Here is a 20401-nt window from a genome sequence, read left to right on the forward strand (position 1 = left end):
CATTTTTTTTTACTACAGTTTATATTTCTATATTTTTTAATAATTTTATACATTTAAAATAACAAATGCAATAAATATTATAAAAATCAAAAACAATATTTTTACCTACCTATAGTAGTAGTTATTATGTAAATATTATTACAGACACTTCTAAGTCTGTATAAATATGAGAAGGGAAATATAATTTAATTTTTAAAATACACGAGACGCATTTGGTTTGCACAAAAAAAATCCGGACTCAACTAGTATAACTCCGAAAAATAACTGGGACGCAATTAGTATGACCCTAGAAAATAACGGGGACGCAATTCGGGAGGAATTAGTGCCGCAGGACGCAATTAGTATGCAGCCAACTAAACAGTGCCCCAATATTCAAGACGTCAAACTAAAACGGTGATATTATGATTATTCGATTTAAGCCCATCTCGCTGGAACCTAATACACTGAATGCCATCTCGCCGACACCAATCTCAATAAAATCACAACTGAACATAAAAAATAAATGAACCGGAATAAATTAACTGAACTCCGCACCACAAGACACTAGAGAACTTTCAATTTAAATAAACATAAAAATTGTGACAAACTTTTTTTGTTTTAATCGAGATGGAAGTGGTAGATAATCGCTTTTAGATAAGATATCTCATGATCGTTATTATTTGTCCATTTCCAAATCTAAATTAAAGTATTCATTTATCGATAGAATTATAAATCCTGTATATATAACTATCTACTATTAATAGCGTTTTGTCATGGTTTGAATTAATTATATACCAAAGCATAATTATTAGTAATGTTCAATTTTAAAATTGTACATAACTAGTATAATTGTATGACTACGAGGAAATCTAAATATAAGGTGACTGCATACATAAGAATGTAACTGTGCCAGTCTGTGCGTAAAATCATTATTCAATATAATGTATATATGTCACAGTTAAAACCCGAAATCCGTCGAAACTAGTTTTAACTAGTCAAAACTAGTTCCCACAAATCCCTTTAGTCACTTCTGATTTTAACTAGTTAAAACTAGAATTTACTAAGACCATCACCATCAAAACTAGTTTTAACCTATTTTTATTTAGTTAGAATTAGTTGTGTCTAAAATATATTAGTGAAAACTAGAATTATCTAGTGAAAATGCGTATTGTTTGTACTGATAGCTGGTAAAACTAGTTTTAACTAGGGGAAAGTAGAAATATAAGTACATATTAGGATAATTATTAAATATAAACATTTATTATATTATTTATTTTGACAGGACAAACTATCGTGGCATTTAGAGTTACATAGAATTTTATTTTTTTTACATAGACAGCGATTTGTTCCGCAGGATTTTTTACATGTGCATTTTACAAAGCCTTGCCCTGACCCCGTTGATGCTTTTGTTGCGGCTGCGCGGAGGGAAATATGATTTTATTATTGCATTTATTGTAATTACTGAAATAAAGTGCCATCCGTTCTTATACTATGCGACGTTTTCGTTTGTTATCCGAACTCCAATCCCTACATATTTATAGAATATATCATATGTGGTCGTGTGCGTTTTGTGTAGTATACTATACGAGTTCGAATACATGCAAATTTTTAGTTAAATCTAGTTTTTACTGACTTATTTGAAGCTGCGGTTAATTCTAGTTTTAACTAGTTAAAACCAGACGTGACTAAAGGGATTTGTGGGAACTAGTTTTGACTAGTTAAAACTAGTTTCGACGGATTTCGCGTTTTAACTGTAACATATATAATATAATAATATAATATAATGTATATTATATATAATAATGTGTAACATTTGTAGATGTAAGTTTTCATTATTATTTTCACAATATCAGCGATAAGATTACAATGCAATGCGACTTAAATAGCTCACCTCTCGCTTTGATAATCCCATATTGATTTTAGATTATTAATATGTAACAAATTGATACAATTTTGTTTTTTTTTTTTTAATTATCTAGTAAAATGCTTGTATGAGTGAATTTCTACATAAAGTTAGTGTAGTGCCTACCCAAGCTCTGATGAGTAAAAACCTGGGCTTTCTTCGAAAAATGGGATTTAATAAAAAAAAAGATTCGTCCAAATGGGAATGAATTTTTAACAATCCATACACAACTCGTTTTCTTGTCGGTCATATACTCATATGGGATTAAGCAAAATAAGATTCGGTGAAACGGGACAATACAAATTGTTCGCCTTTCGTGTTCTCCAATAAGGAATATGCATAACAAGTACATTAAAAAAATGTAAGCAGTTACGTTTGATATGGGTTTCAGTGAATTGGGTTTCAGCGAAATGTGCCAAAATAGAGCAATCATTTCACGGGTGTTATCCATTCGCGCCAAAATAAAAAAAGCTATGTTTTTTCCGATTGCCAATTTGCGACAAATTTACCTGGTTAAACAGGTTATATTAGCGATGACTTTGTTAATTCATCTATTTTAAGGACGTCATGACTGTAATATATCATAAAGTTATTTTTAAGGGTAAATTATTCATTTTAATTACAATATAGAATAGGATGATATATTAAATAAATCTTAATTTATATTTATTATAATGTATAAAAATGTGTAATTACTAATTAGTAACTATTACTACCTATAGCCAATAGTTTTTATAAATAATTTGAACCAATTCTGATTATTGTTTCCAAAAAATGTGTATTATTGATAATTAATTTTAAATAAATGTGTACAATTGACTATGATTTATATAAAATTGTATTGATCAAATTGTTATTAAATTGACGATTATTTGAGAAAGAAATTGATTTTATTTGTGACATTATATTCTAATGAGCAACAATAGAAAAGACAATAAATTCAACTTTGGACGGCAACGGTGATCGGTTTTAGTGGCATAGGTCAAAGATTTCCAATGGGTGGGCACTAGATCAAACATTGAATATAAATATTAGATAGGTAGCCTTTACACACGCCGTGGGAGTGGTAGGGTGGTCGGATCCCTTGGGACCTTGGCCACCCTAAATACGCCGTTAGAATGATGAGTGACTTATATGTTCTATTAAATACGATTTATCAATATTTTTCTATCTATACAATTAATATTATATTATCCTTTAAGAGGACGCCATACCCTCATGTGTTGTCTCTTTCTTACAAGTGCATAATATACCAAATTTACGATCAGCAGATAACGTTTGGCTCCGTTAGTCAGAGTTTAAAAATATAAGTGGATCAACCTCTTATAAAATATTAAGAGGACGCTACACACGCATATTATGTGGTCTCCGTCTTACAAGTGCGTAACATAGCAAATTTTATGCTAAGCAGATCACGTTTAGCTCCGTTGGTTTAAAATTTAGAGTAAATATACTTCTTACAAAAATTAAAGGTAACATTATTATCGAGGGCACCTCGTAGGTTTTTTATTATATTTTTATTTTAAAGTGAGTTATGAGTATTTTAAGATATATAAACAATTTACAATTTTAAAATACACATAAATCACTTTAAAATTAAAATATAATAAAAAGCTTACGAGATGCCCTCAATAATAATGTTACCTTAAATTTTTATAAGAGGTCAATTTACCCTAAATTTTAAACTAACGGAGCTAAACGTGATCTGCTGAGCATAAAATTTGCTACGTTACGCGTTTGTAAGACGAAGACAACATAATAATGCGGGTGTCCTCTTAAAATGTAATGGTAAAAACATAATCGTTGTTCGTATATGGGGTTTTACGATTATTTAATTAATCGAATAATCAAATAATTAATTTTTAATTAGTGATTAATTAAAATTAAAACAAAAAATATACATTAAAAATATAAAAATTATTATTTGTTGTAAAGCAAAATGGAAAATGATAGAAAGATAAATTGATGAAGTCGACTGTTGAGTGCCAATTGTCTGAGTGTCGATTATAAATAAATATTTTAGTTAAATATAACAAATAATATTAATTAAAAATAATTATAATAAATGCTGCATGTCTAAATATTTTAGTTAAATATAACAAATAATATTAATTAAAAATAATTATAATAAATGCTGCATGTCTACTATGGCAATTGGTAATGAGCAATGTTATTTCGCCGGGTGCCGTGGGGTCCCAGCTTTACAGTGACATTTTATATTATAATCTAAATAAACTGATAATGATTTATTGGTAACGATTTATATTTTATTATTCGATTATTCGGTTATTTGATTATTCGTCGTTTCGATTAAGATTTGTACTACTCTCAGACTCAGATTATTCGGTTAATCTATTTTAATCGAACATTTTACTAATATTCGATTATTGTGAAGAGAAAAATAATTGCCGGGCAGCGTACGAAATACACTCCCATATTTGCTTATTGCATGAGTAATTTCACGGGATAAATAAAATGTTATACGTACCTACTCACCTAGTATTAATTTATTACATATTATATTATTATGTATATTGATTAGTTCGTCTAAAACGGTTTACCCAGAAAGCCAGAAATACACTTTCATTTTTATAACAATAATACTATTATCATATAAATCGTTGTTATTCTACTACCACAGCTGTTTCGAAATTACCACGTATTTACAATGAATAGAAATACTACAATTGCAAACAATTAATTATGAAATAATGACTAGGTATCAAGATATTGCCTAGGTATTATATTTTATATTTTGAAACTGCTTTAAATTAATTTATATCATTTAAAAGTACTCAATAGTATAATATACCTATATATTCTATTAAATTCCATTATTATACATATAATATTAAATTTTATAAAAATTATTTTAATAAGTCTCAACACTGTCTCCTATTTTTATTTTAAGATATTACGAGAAAATTTGGACATCAGACTTAACCAAACCTAACAAATTTGGCCCTCATCGAATTTGGATCATTGTTTCAATTCATTTGTAGACATCATGACGAGGATCAGACGTGGTTATCGGACAAGCAGCAAACTGCAAACGTGATATTATAAGCAGATTTCGCAATTGATCAGTAAATGAATTTTTCCATCAGACGTTAAGCAATTATGGCCATCGGATGAGAATCATAATATGTTGAATAATTCACAATTATATTTTTCACATCATAAAACTATTTTGACTGAATAGTTACAGATAATTATAGAAAATAAAATTAAAAATACACCATACACCGTTATGGAAGTTCATGCCTGTATAATACGTTTATTTTCGTCTTAATTTATTACATAATATTGTGTATCACCAAACATTAACTTCAATTTTCAACACATATAATATATATGTAGTAAAATACTCATGTATGTATATATTATCATTGATTATAAATATGATATTGTATATGATTTTTTCTCTCTTTCTCTGTTTCTTTGTAAACTATTATACCTGTCTCTGTTATGTACAAAAAAGCTCTGCCCGTGTATTTTAAAAAATAAAATAAAAATATATAAGGAATTAATAATGGACGAGTTACAAAGGTATAAGTTAAAATCGGGGAAGTTACCTTGTAGTAAAGTATATTTTGAGTGGACCAAAAACATAATAGGTACACCTTGTTAATAATATTTTTTGAAATAATTTTATTTCGTAGTTCCAGTGGCGTAAATTGGCCTCAATTTCTGGTGGTGCAAAGACATATTTTATTTTCTAACCCACCAATACTTATTTCCATTAAAAATCCCCGCCCAAAAAACATTTTTTTTTTTTTTGTAAAACTAATCAATAAGAATTATTTTAACAGTAAAACCTTTATTATTTGTAATTATATAACAATAAAAAATGTTTTATTTTAAACTGAGTCGACGTCCTCTTTCAAGACATGTTGCATCAAACTCATCAATTACTTGGTCGAAATCAATGCAATAATTTTTTTCAATTTGTAAATTAGCTAAACTACTTAAACGCTCTTGCCCCATCGTCGTTCTAAGATATGTTTTCAACCTCTTTAGACAGGAAAATGAACGTTCGCAACTTGCTGTGTTAGTTGGTATGGTTAAAAATATTTTTAAAGACTCTGTTATTAATGGAAAACCTTTTTGAATATCATTTTGCCTTATATAATCTATTTTTGCTTCCAATTTTTCAGATACTGAAGTATTGTCATATTTTTGGTTAAACATTCTATTAAAAATTGTCAACTCTGTCTTTAAGTCATGTGTATTGAAGTTATATGTGTCACTAACTAATTTTAATAGATCCTCAGTTGGTTCTTCTGACATAAATATTTCACTTAATCCACTTATAATATCCATATGATTTTCTTTAAATCTATTTTCCATTTCTTGTATTATTACATCTAAAACTTTAAAGTAAATGGTAATGCGGTAATTGTCCTTAACTAGGATACTATTTGACTGTTTTTCACCACCACCTAGTTTGAGAGGAATGCTTTTTTTTCTTTTCAATTTAGGATGTTTAACTTGATATTTATCAGCCATTTCAATAACTTCATTCCACTTATATTCAAATTTCACATCTGATCTTAGTTCTTTTAATACATCTAAAGTACTGTTACACATATTTTTTGCTGTAGAAAAGTTAATGCTAGGCGACTGCAAATATTTTGATAAAATATGAGTTTGTTCAAAAACATTTTTTAAAAATAATAAACAAAATATAAATTCAAAGTTTAATATATTATTAATTAAACTTTTGGCTTCACCTCCTGACACTATATCATTCTCATATATGTGTTCTAGTGTTTCAATGATCTCACTAAAATTTAAATATACAGCTTTCAAAGCATCAGTGCGACAACTCCATCTCGTTTCACATAACTTTTTTAAGCTTTTCGGTCCATTTACCTTAGATGCATTTAAGCACATATTTTCATATATTTCGTTACGTTTAGACGATGCTTTGATAAAATTATACAATGACTGTAAGGTACCAAAAATATTTCTTACACAAGCCACTTGTTTTGTAAGATCAACCAGGCATAAATTTAATATATGAGCATGGCAGTGCACATAGAATGCCAGAGGATTTAGTTCACGAATTCTAGCTTGTACTCCATTATATGTACCACGCATGGCAGCTGCCCCATCATAACATTGGCCACGTATATCTTCAACTTTTAAACCATTTTGCAAAAGTATTTTTTGAATTAAATTTGCCAATGTTTTACTGTCAGTCCTATCAGTTTTATAAAAACCATAAAACACTTCATGAATTTTAAACGTTTTATCTACATAGCGTATAACTATAGACACTTGTTCGTGGCAAGAAAGATCTTGGGTTTCATCAACTAAAATACTGAATACTTTTGCATTTTTTATATCACCTGTTATGTTTTTAAATACTTGATTTGACATTATATTAATGAAATTATTTGTATAAAGTGCATTTGTATAAGTATAATTATGTTCTTTCTCAATAAAATATTCTTTTAGAACGTTGTTATATTTAGCTACTTGATGTAATAACTCAATAAAATTACCTTTGTTTGATGATTCAATGGATTCATCATGGCCACGGATAGGTATCCCTTGTCTACAACAGAATAATAAATTGTCTAACAAAATTGTGATGTACTGTCTATTTTTTTTGACTGATTCTTTATATTTGGTATCAATTATTGTTGCTATGCTTCCGACCTGATTGCTTGAATGAAATCCAGCCATTTTTGCACAAGATTCTTTGTGAGAAATACTTTTTTCGTGATTGGAAAAAGCTTTATTAGCTCTATGCCAAGATTTAAAACCAATTAATGTAAATGAGTCTTCAGCATTTTTATTTGTTGGTGGAAAACATCGACAATAAAAACAGTAAGCTGAATTATTTATTACACTATATTCTAACCAATTATATAAACTATACCACTCAACTCTGAATACCCTACCATTAACCTTAGGAAATTTACAGTCTCTTGGTTGATATGGTCCAAAATTTTTTTTCATGAAACTATAGGCATGTTTATTCAATGCTGGATCACGGTCATCACTAGAGTTCAATTCAGATTCTATGAAAAATTAAGAAATATAACATTAAGATATTATATACCTTTAACTTTAATATAATATATTATTTGAATCCATCTTAGGTAGGTAAATGCATTTAAACATCTAAACCATAAAGCATCCAGTTTTTTTTAAATACACATAAACATATAATTCATGCAACAACAATCTTTACATTTTCAAGCTTTAAAATAAATGACTAATTTAAACATTTTAAACCGAATTGACTTGATTTTGCATTATATACCATAGTAAGATTGACTGTGTTCACAGAATACTTTTAATTTTACTGTTAGTTATTCTAAAAAAAAAAACAAATTCACTATACACAAATAAAAATAATAAAGTACATGTAAAATTAATCAGATTAATTTAATCTCTACATTAAATATTTGGTTTTAAGACTATTAAACTTAAACATAAGGATAAATAAATTTCAACAGCACCAATTGTTAATCACACATAGTTAGCTTTATAACATCTAAAACATAAAATGTACATATAAATAGTAACACACACAAATAAAAATTAAATTATTTGGCTTTTAAAACACATGAGAATAGAGAATAATACTATTTACCCAATTTGGTATCATTTTCAGAACTTGGACCAGGAAAGAGATTCTGATTATTCTGAGACAAGTCTTGGTTGATTATAGCACCTATATTTTATACAAATGGAATTTTTAAATGTTTTTCTATAATTGACTATAATATAATACTTTGAAGTACAGTTAACTTACTATTAACAGATTCGTTTTTAAAAAAATCTTTAAGTGTCTTCATTTTTTTCGGTTCACTCATTTTTAGACAAAAAAAAAAAACCAACAGATTACAGATACAAAATTAAAATCTTTCAGTGAAAAATGAAAGTAGAAACACTAAACTGTCATGAGTTTGTGAACTTGAATCGTGTAAGTGTAAAATACTAAAATAGTAAAATATTAAAAAGATTTAAGAAAGTACTATGCAAATAATGCAATCTAATGCGATTACTGATAACACAATATAGTCTGTATTGGCGGTAAAACGTTAATAACAAACATGAACTATGGTTAATTCATGATAAATTGATAACAATTGATAATAATCACGGTAGATACGACATACTAGGTCACGGTCTTCTAAGACCGCGTACTAGGTAGTGGATGGGACAAGATAATAGGTTTTTATATTGATAATATGGATACGGGAATTTGTTTTTGTACGATATCTAATGAAATAACCGCGAAATAATATGGTAATATTATGAAATATAGGTATAAAATTTCAATGATTTTCTGGTGGTGCAAAAACATACCTTTGCACCACCACATTTTAGATGTGGTGGTGCATGTGCCACATTTGCACCACCCAGTTTACGCCACTGCGTAGTTCGTATTACAACACGTTCATTGAATTGAAAAAATAATAAATGCAATAACATAAAATGTGGGAAAAATTGTTTACTTAAAAAATAATAATTCCTAGAATACATTATAAAATTATACACACGCAAAAACACACTAAATTATTAATTAACAACATTGAAAAGATATTTACAAGTGTTGTGTATTCCAAATAATAATGATCATATTATTACGTCATGCGCATATAAAAATTGGTTTACAGATCGTTCATAGTCCCAAGGTCCCCACAAAGGGAGGGGTTAGTTTAGAAGGACCCATGATACTGGAGCCCGGACTTTCGAGGGATAGCGTTCATGCAAATAATTACTCCAATATATGTAGGTATTAGAAAAATGTTTAGGCCGTTCATAGCCCGGATTTAGTTCTGTACCAGGGCCAAAAATATGATATGGCCTGCACATATCACTGATCTATACAATTAAACCCGAAATACATTAATAGCATAATATCTTACGTATTTCCTTGCTAGTCTTTATCAATTATCATGTATATGTCAATATGTCAATGTGAATTAAATGTTATTTATATTAATTTCAAGTGAACGATGATCGTATAGGGTATAGCGAATATAGAAATAATAAACGACCGGTTTATCTTTATTTCTCAATAAATAATATTATATTCTATGGCATTTTGCTTGACGGAGATTAAATCAAATAAGGTCTTATCATCTGTCTCTATTAATCGCATTTTAATTATATTTTAAAAATATTTATACAATTCCGTGAAATAACTCAAGTTGTGACAAACAACACAGTAACAATAACGTCATATATTTTAAGTTTAAAATTTGTCTGAATTTCACAAAAAAATTTATTTTCTCAATTAGCTAGATCAGTAAAATTTTTAGTTAAAATAAATACTTAGATAAGTTATATTTATTTATTTAGATAAGATAATAGATAAAAAAAAATAATTAGCTAGATAAGTCCAAACATTGGTCATACGTCAACTGCACCTATGTCCAATACGGGAAAAAGTACAGGTTCATTATACCATTCATTGTATGTGTAGATTTAAATGTTTAGATTAATAGATTAAGCCACAAATTAAATGTATATTTTTAAGTGCACCTACCAGGAGATTGGGCAATAAATGTACAGTTTAAAAATATACAAATATATAACGTTTATTAACAAATTATTATTTATTTTTCCAAAAAAAATTATTATTTTTAAATTATGCCATACGCAAATTTCACAAATATAATATTAGTGAATAAAATTAGTCAAATTATAATTATTATAAATTTTTATTCCAATAAGAAAATAAATACGATCTGTATAATCTGTGTAATTTTTTAATACATAAAACTGCAAATATTTTTTGAAATAATTTAACACCGATTTTACAAACTCAAATGTATTGTTTTCTCTTCCTTATATATTTTTATTTCATTATAAATATAATTTATTCGAATTAAAGTTTGTTTTCTTGCTCTTATTGTTATTTGTAATATGCCTATGACATATCCATTTAATAGTGGCCCATAGAGGATACAATAATAAAAATCGTTGAAAATAGTGACCCAGTCACCCGGTCTACCTGTTATAAATGTAAAACTATAATGGCCCAGTAACCTTATACCTTTTTGAAAAAAGGTTAATCATAGCCCAATTCCTAAACGCAAGGTTAGAGGACCCCCGTCCCCCATCTATGTATAAAATTTGAAGTTTGTGAATAAACGATATGGGATCTAGTAGTAGTATCATGTGCCATGGTATACAGTTCCCACCCGTTACTTGTTTTTCGAATGAGAAAAAAGGGAGAAACTTAAGCCCTCATGGTTCTTTTGTTTTGCCCCTACGTGAACTCTATATCTAGTTATTTAAATAAAGAGCAATTTCTTTTATATTACTATGAGTAAGAAATATAATAACAAAAATAAATACAATAGATATTTTTTTTAATAATACTGTATAGACTTATTATAGTGCCATAGTTTTTAATTTTATAACTTTTTTTAAACATATTTTCAATCTGTAATATTAATCTACAATACAATAAGTAAATTTGATAGCTAAGATATAATATAACAACATGACGATGAAATGGTGTGAGACCACCAGTTTGGAAACCCTCTAAATTGGAGGTTTTAAGTTTCAACATTTCTAGAATAAATATGATTTAATTGAATATCAACCGACCTTAAATATAATGTTTTAAAATGTATATTGTGTAATTGTCTTTAGTCAATAATTATACTCCTAAAATATTGTTCAGTTAGTTTGACGATTTTGATAACACTTTCAGATGCTAGTTGAAGACCTCCTCGGTTTTTTACATTTATCAAGTTATTAAATGCTTTTTTATTTTTTTGACAATAGTCATGGCCATTTATGTTATTTGATACATCAAATCTTACACATCTTATTTTTTACACAAACATATTTTAATTCAATTTGAATTAATGATATATAATTATACATGATAGGTACATTATGTATAATTCATTTTTCAAACATATTTATGATTGGATTTTAAACACCCGCCAAATGATATATTAGATATCACGTTAATAATATTACTTATTATGATAACACTACAGAGCCCACAATATATATCTTAGTCCGTGGTCTATATTTATTTTTCATTATCTATCTCTGTCACAACTTACTGATGTCTGATTAATTTATTTTATTCATTAAAACATCTCAAAAATAATATCTATAGATACCTACTGAGTGAAGCAACAATAATGGTGTGTTTTATAGGTATTTTATTATTTTGTGTTAGGACATATTTTTTCGTAGAGATGTTACGAACTGTTCGATTTTCGAACCGAACCAAATATCTAATAGTTCCGTTCGATAATCGAACCAGAGAAATAAAAGTCGATGGAGTAACGGCTAAAATTATAAATTATTATTAAATAATTAATAATTAATAGATTAATATTAGTTGTTTAATGTTTGCTTGTTTTAAATATAGATGTTTTTAGCTTTTTCTTATCAGTTATCATCATATTAATAATTAAAAAAGGCGGGTAAGTCGTGGATGTCGCTCTGCTGTACAGTAGGTTGCAAGTGGGTTACTGTAATGGATGGAATTAAATTTGAATCCAATGATATTATATCATTGTATACGAAAAACGATTCTGAGCGAAGACGGTTTATCGGTCTAGGATATATTATAGATTATGAAAAATTTTCAAATCTTAGATTTCAAATAAAATTTTTTTATGAATTTCTAGAATAAAATAATTTGTATATTGCCATAATTTTTACGTATTTTGTTAAAATTCAAACTTTGAATGCTTGTAAAAAAAAATTGTGACTACACATTTCTTTTAATTTTCAATTGCTATTGTAAAAATATGATAGGAGCCATGTATTAAATTTTCAAATCTTAGGTATAAAAGGAAAATTTTTTATGAATTTCTAGCATAAAATAATTTATGAATTTTCATGATTTTTACGTATGTTATCAAAATTCAAACTTTGAATCCTTGTAAAAAAAAATTGTGACTATGAATTTATTTTATTTTTCAACTGCTATTGTTAAAATGTGTTAGAGGCCTTGTATTAAATTTTCAAATTTTTCTACCGAACAAATACATTTTTATCGATATTTATAGAAAAAAAAACTAAAAAAGTTGAAAAATTAAAATGTCAGTAAACAGCTCAAAACAAATCTAAATATTTTGAAAATTGTACCAAATATAGAAAATGCCTATATAAATATTCAGTGAAAATTTCAAGTATCTGCGGTCATTTGTTTTAGTCTTTTAGAGTTACACCAATTTAAGAAAATCGCTAAATGTGAAATCCAGTGAAAATCCAATGTTGTAAAAATTTAAATTTCGAATGCTCATAAAAATTTAATTTGAATTTCCGGTGGACTTTTTATTTGTTTTAAAGGTAAAGATTGAAAAACTTGTAAGGAATCTTTTATTAAATTTTGAAATCTTAGATATAAAAGGAAAATTTTTTATGAATTTCTAGCATAAAATAATTTACGAATTTTCGTGATTTTTAGGTATTTTGTCAAAATTCAAACTTTGAATGCTTATAAAAAAAAATTGTGACTATGAATTTATTTTATTTTTCAACTGCTATTGTAACAATATGTTAAGAGCCTTGTATTAAATTTTCAAGCTTTTCTGCCTAACAAATACATTTTTATCGATATTAATTTAAAAAAACTAATAATGATCGAAAATTTCAAATGCTTATGAATAGTTCAACTTAAGTCGAAAGTTTTTGAAAATTGCACGGTGGATAGAATATACTTATATAAACATTCGGTGAAAGTTTCATGTATCTATGGTCATTTGTTTTAAAGTTACATCAAAAACCAAAATCGATTTTGTCGAAAAATGAGTGTGCGTAAAATTTCCCGTTTTTCCCTTAATTTTTAGTTTGTTTTTCTCAATTATTTAAAAAAGTATTAAGAATTTTTTACTTTTGACCCCCCAAAGTACCAACTAGATTCACTTTCTGATCGAACGAGGTACTGAAGTCAAAAATCGAAGCATTTTTTACTGCCCCAAAACGTGATGACAGACACAAAAAAAAACACACATCATGGTAAATTCAATACATTCATCGCTCCGCTCAGAATCTAAAATTAAAAATCTCATGCATAATAATTATTAACTATTTAAGTATTTAAAGTATTTAAGTAAATAATTGTAAAATCTTTATTCAATAATTCTGAGGTATGGTGGCTAAATGATAAATAAATAAATAAATATTAAATAAAATAATAGGTATCCAATTTAATGTTCGGTTCGAGTTCGATAAAATATTTGAAGAGTTCGGTTCGGTTCGGGTTCGATTAAAAGGTGTAGGTTCGGATCTGTTCGAGTTCGTTAATTTAAAGAAAAGTTCGGTTCGGGTTCGGTTCGACCTTAAATATTATGGTTCGTAACATCACTAACATCTCTAATTTTTTGTAGTATAAAAATACGATTATTAACTTGGAGTGTGGTTTCTGGTACTTAATTGGATATTTGGATCTAGTTGGTACTTTTAAAAATCTCCAGGACTCATAAACCTTAGAAACATTCAACTAACTCATTAAATAAATATTTATAAGTCGATGTATGCTTATTGGGAAGCATACAAAAAAATGTAATACAAAACTAAAACCATAAAAACTTTTTCCATAGAGTATAAGTATTTTAAATTTGTGAGACAAGTAAATATAAATAATATAATTATATTTGTTTTCTTGTTGTTAATTAGTAAAACATTTTAATTATTGTAAGTTATATTACTATAATTATTAGAGTTTCATGTAAGTACTTCATTCATAGCTTTGGATAGTAGTGGGTGATATTTAGTATTTTTAATAAATAAATTTCTACGAATTTATGAAATATCACTGATCAGTAATTATAACGTAATTAAACTACGGAGTTCTTTTCAAATTATTGTTCTAAATTAAATTTTATTTAAATTTCTTTCAGACATTTTTCATTTAATAAAAATAATATTATTACTTACGGATTGACGTACCACTGTAGAATCTGATTCATGATTATATTAACCAAAAATGATTTTTTTTTAGTAGATTTTTTTTGTTGCTGAAGACCAGTTTGGCGTTGTATTTCGATTCATATTTAAATTTGAATTTAAAATCGATCAATAAAATTAATTGTATGCCATTCTGGCTAAACGTGGTTGTAAATTCCATCATGTTGTCATGTTGAATCAAATACTAATCATTTAACTTCTACTAATATCTAGTAAGTAGGTATACTAATTAGTTAAAACTTAAAAATACATTTAGAATCCTAATTAATTATACGCCAGATACAACATACCAAAATTAATATAACATAAACGTACAAATGTACACATAGGTAAATAATAAATATATAATATTTAATATAGTTTATATATAAAATAAAATAACACATTTTGTATAAGTAAAATAAATTTTTTTTGTCGTAGTTTACACACCAAGTCACCAACTTTTAGAAAAAGGTTAATTTTGCTGTAGTTTGGCTATTGCTTTACATTGAGTAGGTAGCTGAAACTATCAAAAGTGAATATCCCGATTTTGTTAATTTAAACAATTAGATAAATTTTACCAAAAGATCCAAGTATAATTGAAATCAGGACTTGGAATCTTTATGATTTTTTCGGTTTCGGTTTCATTTCGATTCTTTAAAACAAAAAATTCTGTCCTGGTTCTTAATATTACAGAATTAAGGTTTCGGTTCTAAAACCAGTAAATACTGGTGTTTAGTGGTACCTACAAATTTTTCTAAAGGTAAACAAAAATTAATTACACATATCATACATTTTAGTATCTATAATGATAAAATCAAACTATAGCGGTGTTATTGGGTTAAAATATACGAGTAGATGGTAAATTTACCATTTTTTTTTAAAAATAATTCATAATAAATTTTGAAAAATAGGACTGATTTGAGTTATATAAGAAGCAGAAGTCAGAAGTATCAATGCATTGTATAATCAAAAATCAAACACTCAATGATATCTATTAAATATGATTTTATTTAAATAATATCCTGAAATTTTGTACAATTTGGTATGTCAACGTTGTAGTTGTTTATATCACTTGTATACTTACTTTACTTGAGAATCGATGAAAGAACTGAGAAAATTATATTTAATATATAATATATGAGTTTATAAATAAATACATAATAATGTTTAGTAATTATTAATTACGTATATTTTGTTCAAGTCACAATCTGATAACAATTTATACGGGTTCCAGGCAGTGGCGTAAATTGGCCTCAATTTCTGGTGGTGCAAAGACATATTTTATTTTCTAACCCACCAATACTTATTTCCATTAAAAATCCCCGCCCAAAAAACATTTTTTTTTTTTTTGTAAAACTAATCAATAAGAATTATTTTAACAGTAAAACCTTTATTATTTGTAATTATATAACAATAAAAAATGTTTTATTTTAAACTGAGTCGACGTCCTCTTTCAAGACATGTTGCATCAAACTCATCAATTACTTGGTCGAAATCAATGCAATAATTTTTTTCAATTTGTAAATTAGCTAAACTACTTAAACGCTCTTGCCCCATCGTCGTTCTAAGATATGTTTTCAACCTCTTTAGACAGGAAAATGAACGTTCGCAACTTGCTGTGTTAGTTGGTATGGTTAAAAATATTTTTAAAGACTCTGTTATTAATGGAAAACCTTTTTGAATATCATTTTGCCTTATATAATCTATTTTTGCTTCCAATTTTTCAGATACTGAAGTATTGTCATATTTTTGGTTAAACATTCTATTAAAAATTGTCAACTCTGTCTTTAAGTCATGTGTATTGAAGTTATATGTGTCACTAACTAATTTTAATAGATCCTCAGTTGGTTCTTCTGACATAAATATTTCACTTAATCCACTTATAATATCCATATGATTTTCTTTAAATCTATTTTCCATTTCTTGTATTATTACATCTAAAACTTTAAAGTAAATGGTAATGCGGTAATTGTCCTTAACTAGGATACTATTTGACTGTTTTTCACCACCACCTAGTTTGAGAGGAATGCTTTTTTTTCTTTTCAATTTAGGATGTTTAACTTGATATTTATCAGCCATTTCAATAACTTCATTCCACTTATATTCAAATTTCACATCTGATCTTAGTTCTTTTAATACATCTAAAGTACTGTTACACATATTTTTTGCTGTAGAAAAGTTAATGCTAGGCGACTGCAAATATTTTGATAAAATATGAGTTTGTTCAAAAACATTTTTTAAAAATAATAAACAAAATATAAATTCAAAGTTTAATATATTATTAATTAAACTTTTGGCTTCACCTCCTGACACTATATCATTCTCATATATGTGTTCTAGTGTTTCAATGATCTCACTAAAATTTAAATATACAGCTTTCAAAGCATCAGTGCGACAACTCCATCTCGTTTCACATAACTTTTTTAAGCTTTTCGGTCCATTTACCTTAGATGCATTTAAGCACATATTTTCATATATTTCGTTACGTTTAGACGATGCTTTGATAAAATTATACAATGACTGTAAGGTACCAAAAATATTTCTTACACAAGCCACTTGTTTTGTAAGATCAACCAGGCATAAATTTAATATATGAGCATGGCAGTGCACATAGAATGCCAGAGGATTTAGTTCACGAATTCTAGCTTGTACTCCATTATATGTACCACGCATGGCAGCTGCCCCATCATAACATTGGCCACGTATATCTTCAACTTTTAAACCATTTTGCAAAAGTATTTTTTGAATTAAATTTGCCAATGTTTTACTGTCAGTCCTATCAGTTTTATAAAAACCATAAAACACTTCATGAATTTTAAACGTTTTATCTACATAGCGTATAACTATAGACACTTGTTCGTGGCAAGAAAGATCTTGGGTTTCATCAACTAAAATACTGAATACTTTTGCATTTTTTATATCACCTGTTATGTTTTTAAATACTTGATTTGACATTATATTAATGAAATTATTTGTATAAAGTGCATTTGTATAAGTATAATTATGTTCTTTCTCAATAAAATATTCTTTTAGAACGTTGTTATATTTAGCTACTTGATGTAATAACTCAATAAAATTACCTTTGTTTGATGATTCAATGGATTCATCATGGCCACGGATAGGTATCCCTTGTCTACAACAGAATAATAAATTGTCTAACAAAATTGTGATGTACTGTCTATTTTTTTTGACTGATTCTTTATATTTGGTATCAATTATTGTTGCTATGCTTCCGACCTGATTGCTTGAATGAAATCCAGCCATTTTTGCACAAGATTCTTTGTGAGAAATACTTTTTTCGTGATTGGAAAAAGCTTTATTAGCTCTATGCCAAGATTTAAAACCAATTAATGTAAATGAGTCTTCAGCATTTTTATTTGTTGGTGGAAAACATCGACAATAAAAACAGTAAGCTGAATTATTTATTACACTATATTCTAACCAATTATATAAACTATACCACTCAACTCTGAATACCCTACCATTAACCTTAGGAAATTTACAGTCTCTTGGTTGATATGGTCCAAAATTTTTTTTCATGAAACTATAGGCATGTTTATTCAATGCTGGATCACGGTCATCACTAGAGTTCAATTCAGATTCTATGAAAAATTAAGAAATATAACATTAAGATATTATATACCTTTAACTTTAATATAATATATTATTTGAATCCATCTTAGGTAGGTAAATGCATTTAAACATCTAAACCATAAAGCATCCAGTTTTTTTTAAATACACATAAACATATAATTCATGCAACAACAATCTTTACATTTTCAAGCTTTAAAATAAATGACTAATTTAAACATTTTAAACCGAATTGACTTGATTTTGCATTATATACCATAGTAAGATTGACTGTGTTCACAGAATACTTTTAATTTTACTGTTAGTTATTCTAAAAAAAAAAACAAATTCACTATACACAAATAAAAATAATAAAGTACATGTAAAATTAATCAGATTAATTTAATCTCTACATTAAATATTTGGTTTTAAGACTATTAAACTTAAACATAAGGATAAATAAATTTCAACAGCACCAATTGTTAATCACACATAGTTAGCTTTATAACATCTAAAACATAAAATGTACATATAAATAGTAACACACACAAATAAAAATTAAATTATTTGGCTTTTAAAACACATGAGAATAGAGAATAATACTATTTACCCAATTTGGTATCATTTTCAGAACTTGGACCAGGAAAGAGATTCTGATTATTCTGAGACAAGTCTTGGTTGATTATAGCACCTATATTTTATACAAATGGAATTTTTAAATGTTTTTCTATAATTGACTATAATATAATACTTTGAAGTACAGTTAACTTACTATTAACAGATTCGTTTTTAAAAAAATCTTTAAGTGTCTTCATTTTTTTCGGTTCACTCATTTTTAGACAAAAAAAAAAAACCAACAGATTACAGATACAAAATTAAAATCTTTCAGTGAAAAATGAAAGTAGAAACACTAAACTGTCATGAGTTTGTGAACTTGAATCGTGTAAGTGTAAAATACTAAAATAGTAAAATATTAAAAAGATTTAAGAAAGTACTATGCAAATAATGCAATCTAATGCGATTACTGATAACACAATATAGTCTGTATTGGCGGTAAAACGTTAATAACAAACATGAACTATGGTTAATTCATGATAAATTGATAACAATTGATAATAATCACGGTAGATACGACATACTAGGTCACGGTCTTCTAAGACCGCGTACTAGGTAGTGGATGGGACAAGATAATAGGTTTTTATATTGATAATATGGATACGGGAATTTGTTTTTGTACGATATCTAATGAAATAACCGCGAAATAATATGGTAATATTATGAAATATAGGTATAAAATTTCAATGATTTTCTGGTGGTGCAAAAACATACCTTTGCACCACCACATTTTAGATGTGGTGGTGCATGTGCCACATTTGCACCACCCAGTTTACGCCACTGGCTTCCAGGCTAACATGGTATGTATTTTAATCATTTTAATATATTATTAAACACCATTCATATAAACATCACTATATAGATTATAGACGTCATCGTCCAAAACAAATTATAAATTATAAATGTAAAATAATTGGGGGGAAATAACAATAACGACGGGTTTTAAAACTGAGTGGCGAATAACATTATTTATTATTATTATTATTATTATTATTATTATTATTATTATTATTATTATTATTATTATTATTATTTATACATTTTTATTTTTGGTTTCAACTCATATTTTATCGACTATCATTTTCTGGAACTGTTACATTATAGAAATAATTTACAACATCAACCAAATTTAATAAATCAACTATTATTATTTATTATTTGAATATATTAACAATTATACATACATATATTGTTAAATAAAATTCAAATCAAAAAATGATCTTCCAACAAATGTTGGTTCCGGATCCTATTTAGATTCCTAAAAAAATAAAAAAAAGGTTTCGGTAAAGTTGCGGTTCCAATACTTTTAAAAGGTTCCAGTTTTAACCGGTATTTTAAATTCGGTTTCAAACCCTGATTGAAATATTCAAAAATGCCTTTCTAAATATCCTACTTCTACCAGACCCAATAATTACAAAGTGGAGGACATGGTTA

General features: G+C 27.1%; 2 protein-coding genes across 2 annotated transcripts; both read right to left on the bottom strand.

The window, feature by feature from the left end:
• Positions 1-5588: 5588 nt before the first annotated feature.
• LOC149060622 (zinc finger MYM-type protein 1-like) lies at positions 5589-9273 on the bottom strand. Its single transcript, XM_089217474.1, has 3 exons — positions 8655-9273; positions 8493-8573; positions 5589-8393 (listed from the first exon to the last, which is right to left on the bottom strand). Exon 3 carries the CDS (start codon positions 7850-7852, stop codon positions 5738-5740), a length of 2115 nt encoding a protein of 704 aa, XP_089073600.1. The 5' UTR covers positions 7853-8393; positions 8493-8573; positions 8655-9273; the 3' UTR covers positions 5589-5737.
• A 6817-nt stretch (positions 9274-16090) lies between these two features.
• LOC149060623 (zinc finger MYM-type protein 1-like) lies at positions 16091-19908 on the bottom strand. The gene is made up of 3 exons (XM_089217487.1): positions 19125-19908; positions 18963-19043; positions 16091-18863 (listed from the first exon to the last, which is right to left on the bottom strand). The coding sequence occupies exon 3, from the start codon at positions 18320-18322 to the stop codon at positions 16208-16210; it is 2115 nt and encodes a 704-aa protein (XP_089073613.1). The 5' UTR covers positions 18323-18863; positions 18963-19043; positions 19125-19908; the 3' UTR covers positions 16091-16207.
• Positions 19909-20401: the final 493 nt, after the last annotated feature.

The sequence above is a fragment of the Diuraphis noxia genome, unplaced genomic scaffold, assembly GCF_037042655.1.
Source record: "Diuraphis noxia isolate RWA-SAM2 unplaced genomic scaffold, SU_Dnox_SAM2 contig0001, whole genome shotgun sequence".
NCBI lineage: Eukaryota > Metazoa > Arthropoda > Insecta > Hemiptera > Aphididae > Diuraphis > Diuraphis noxia.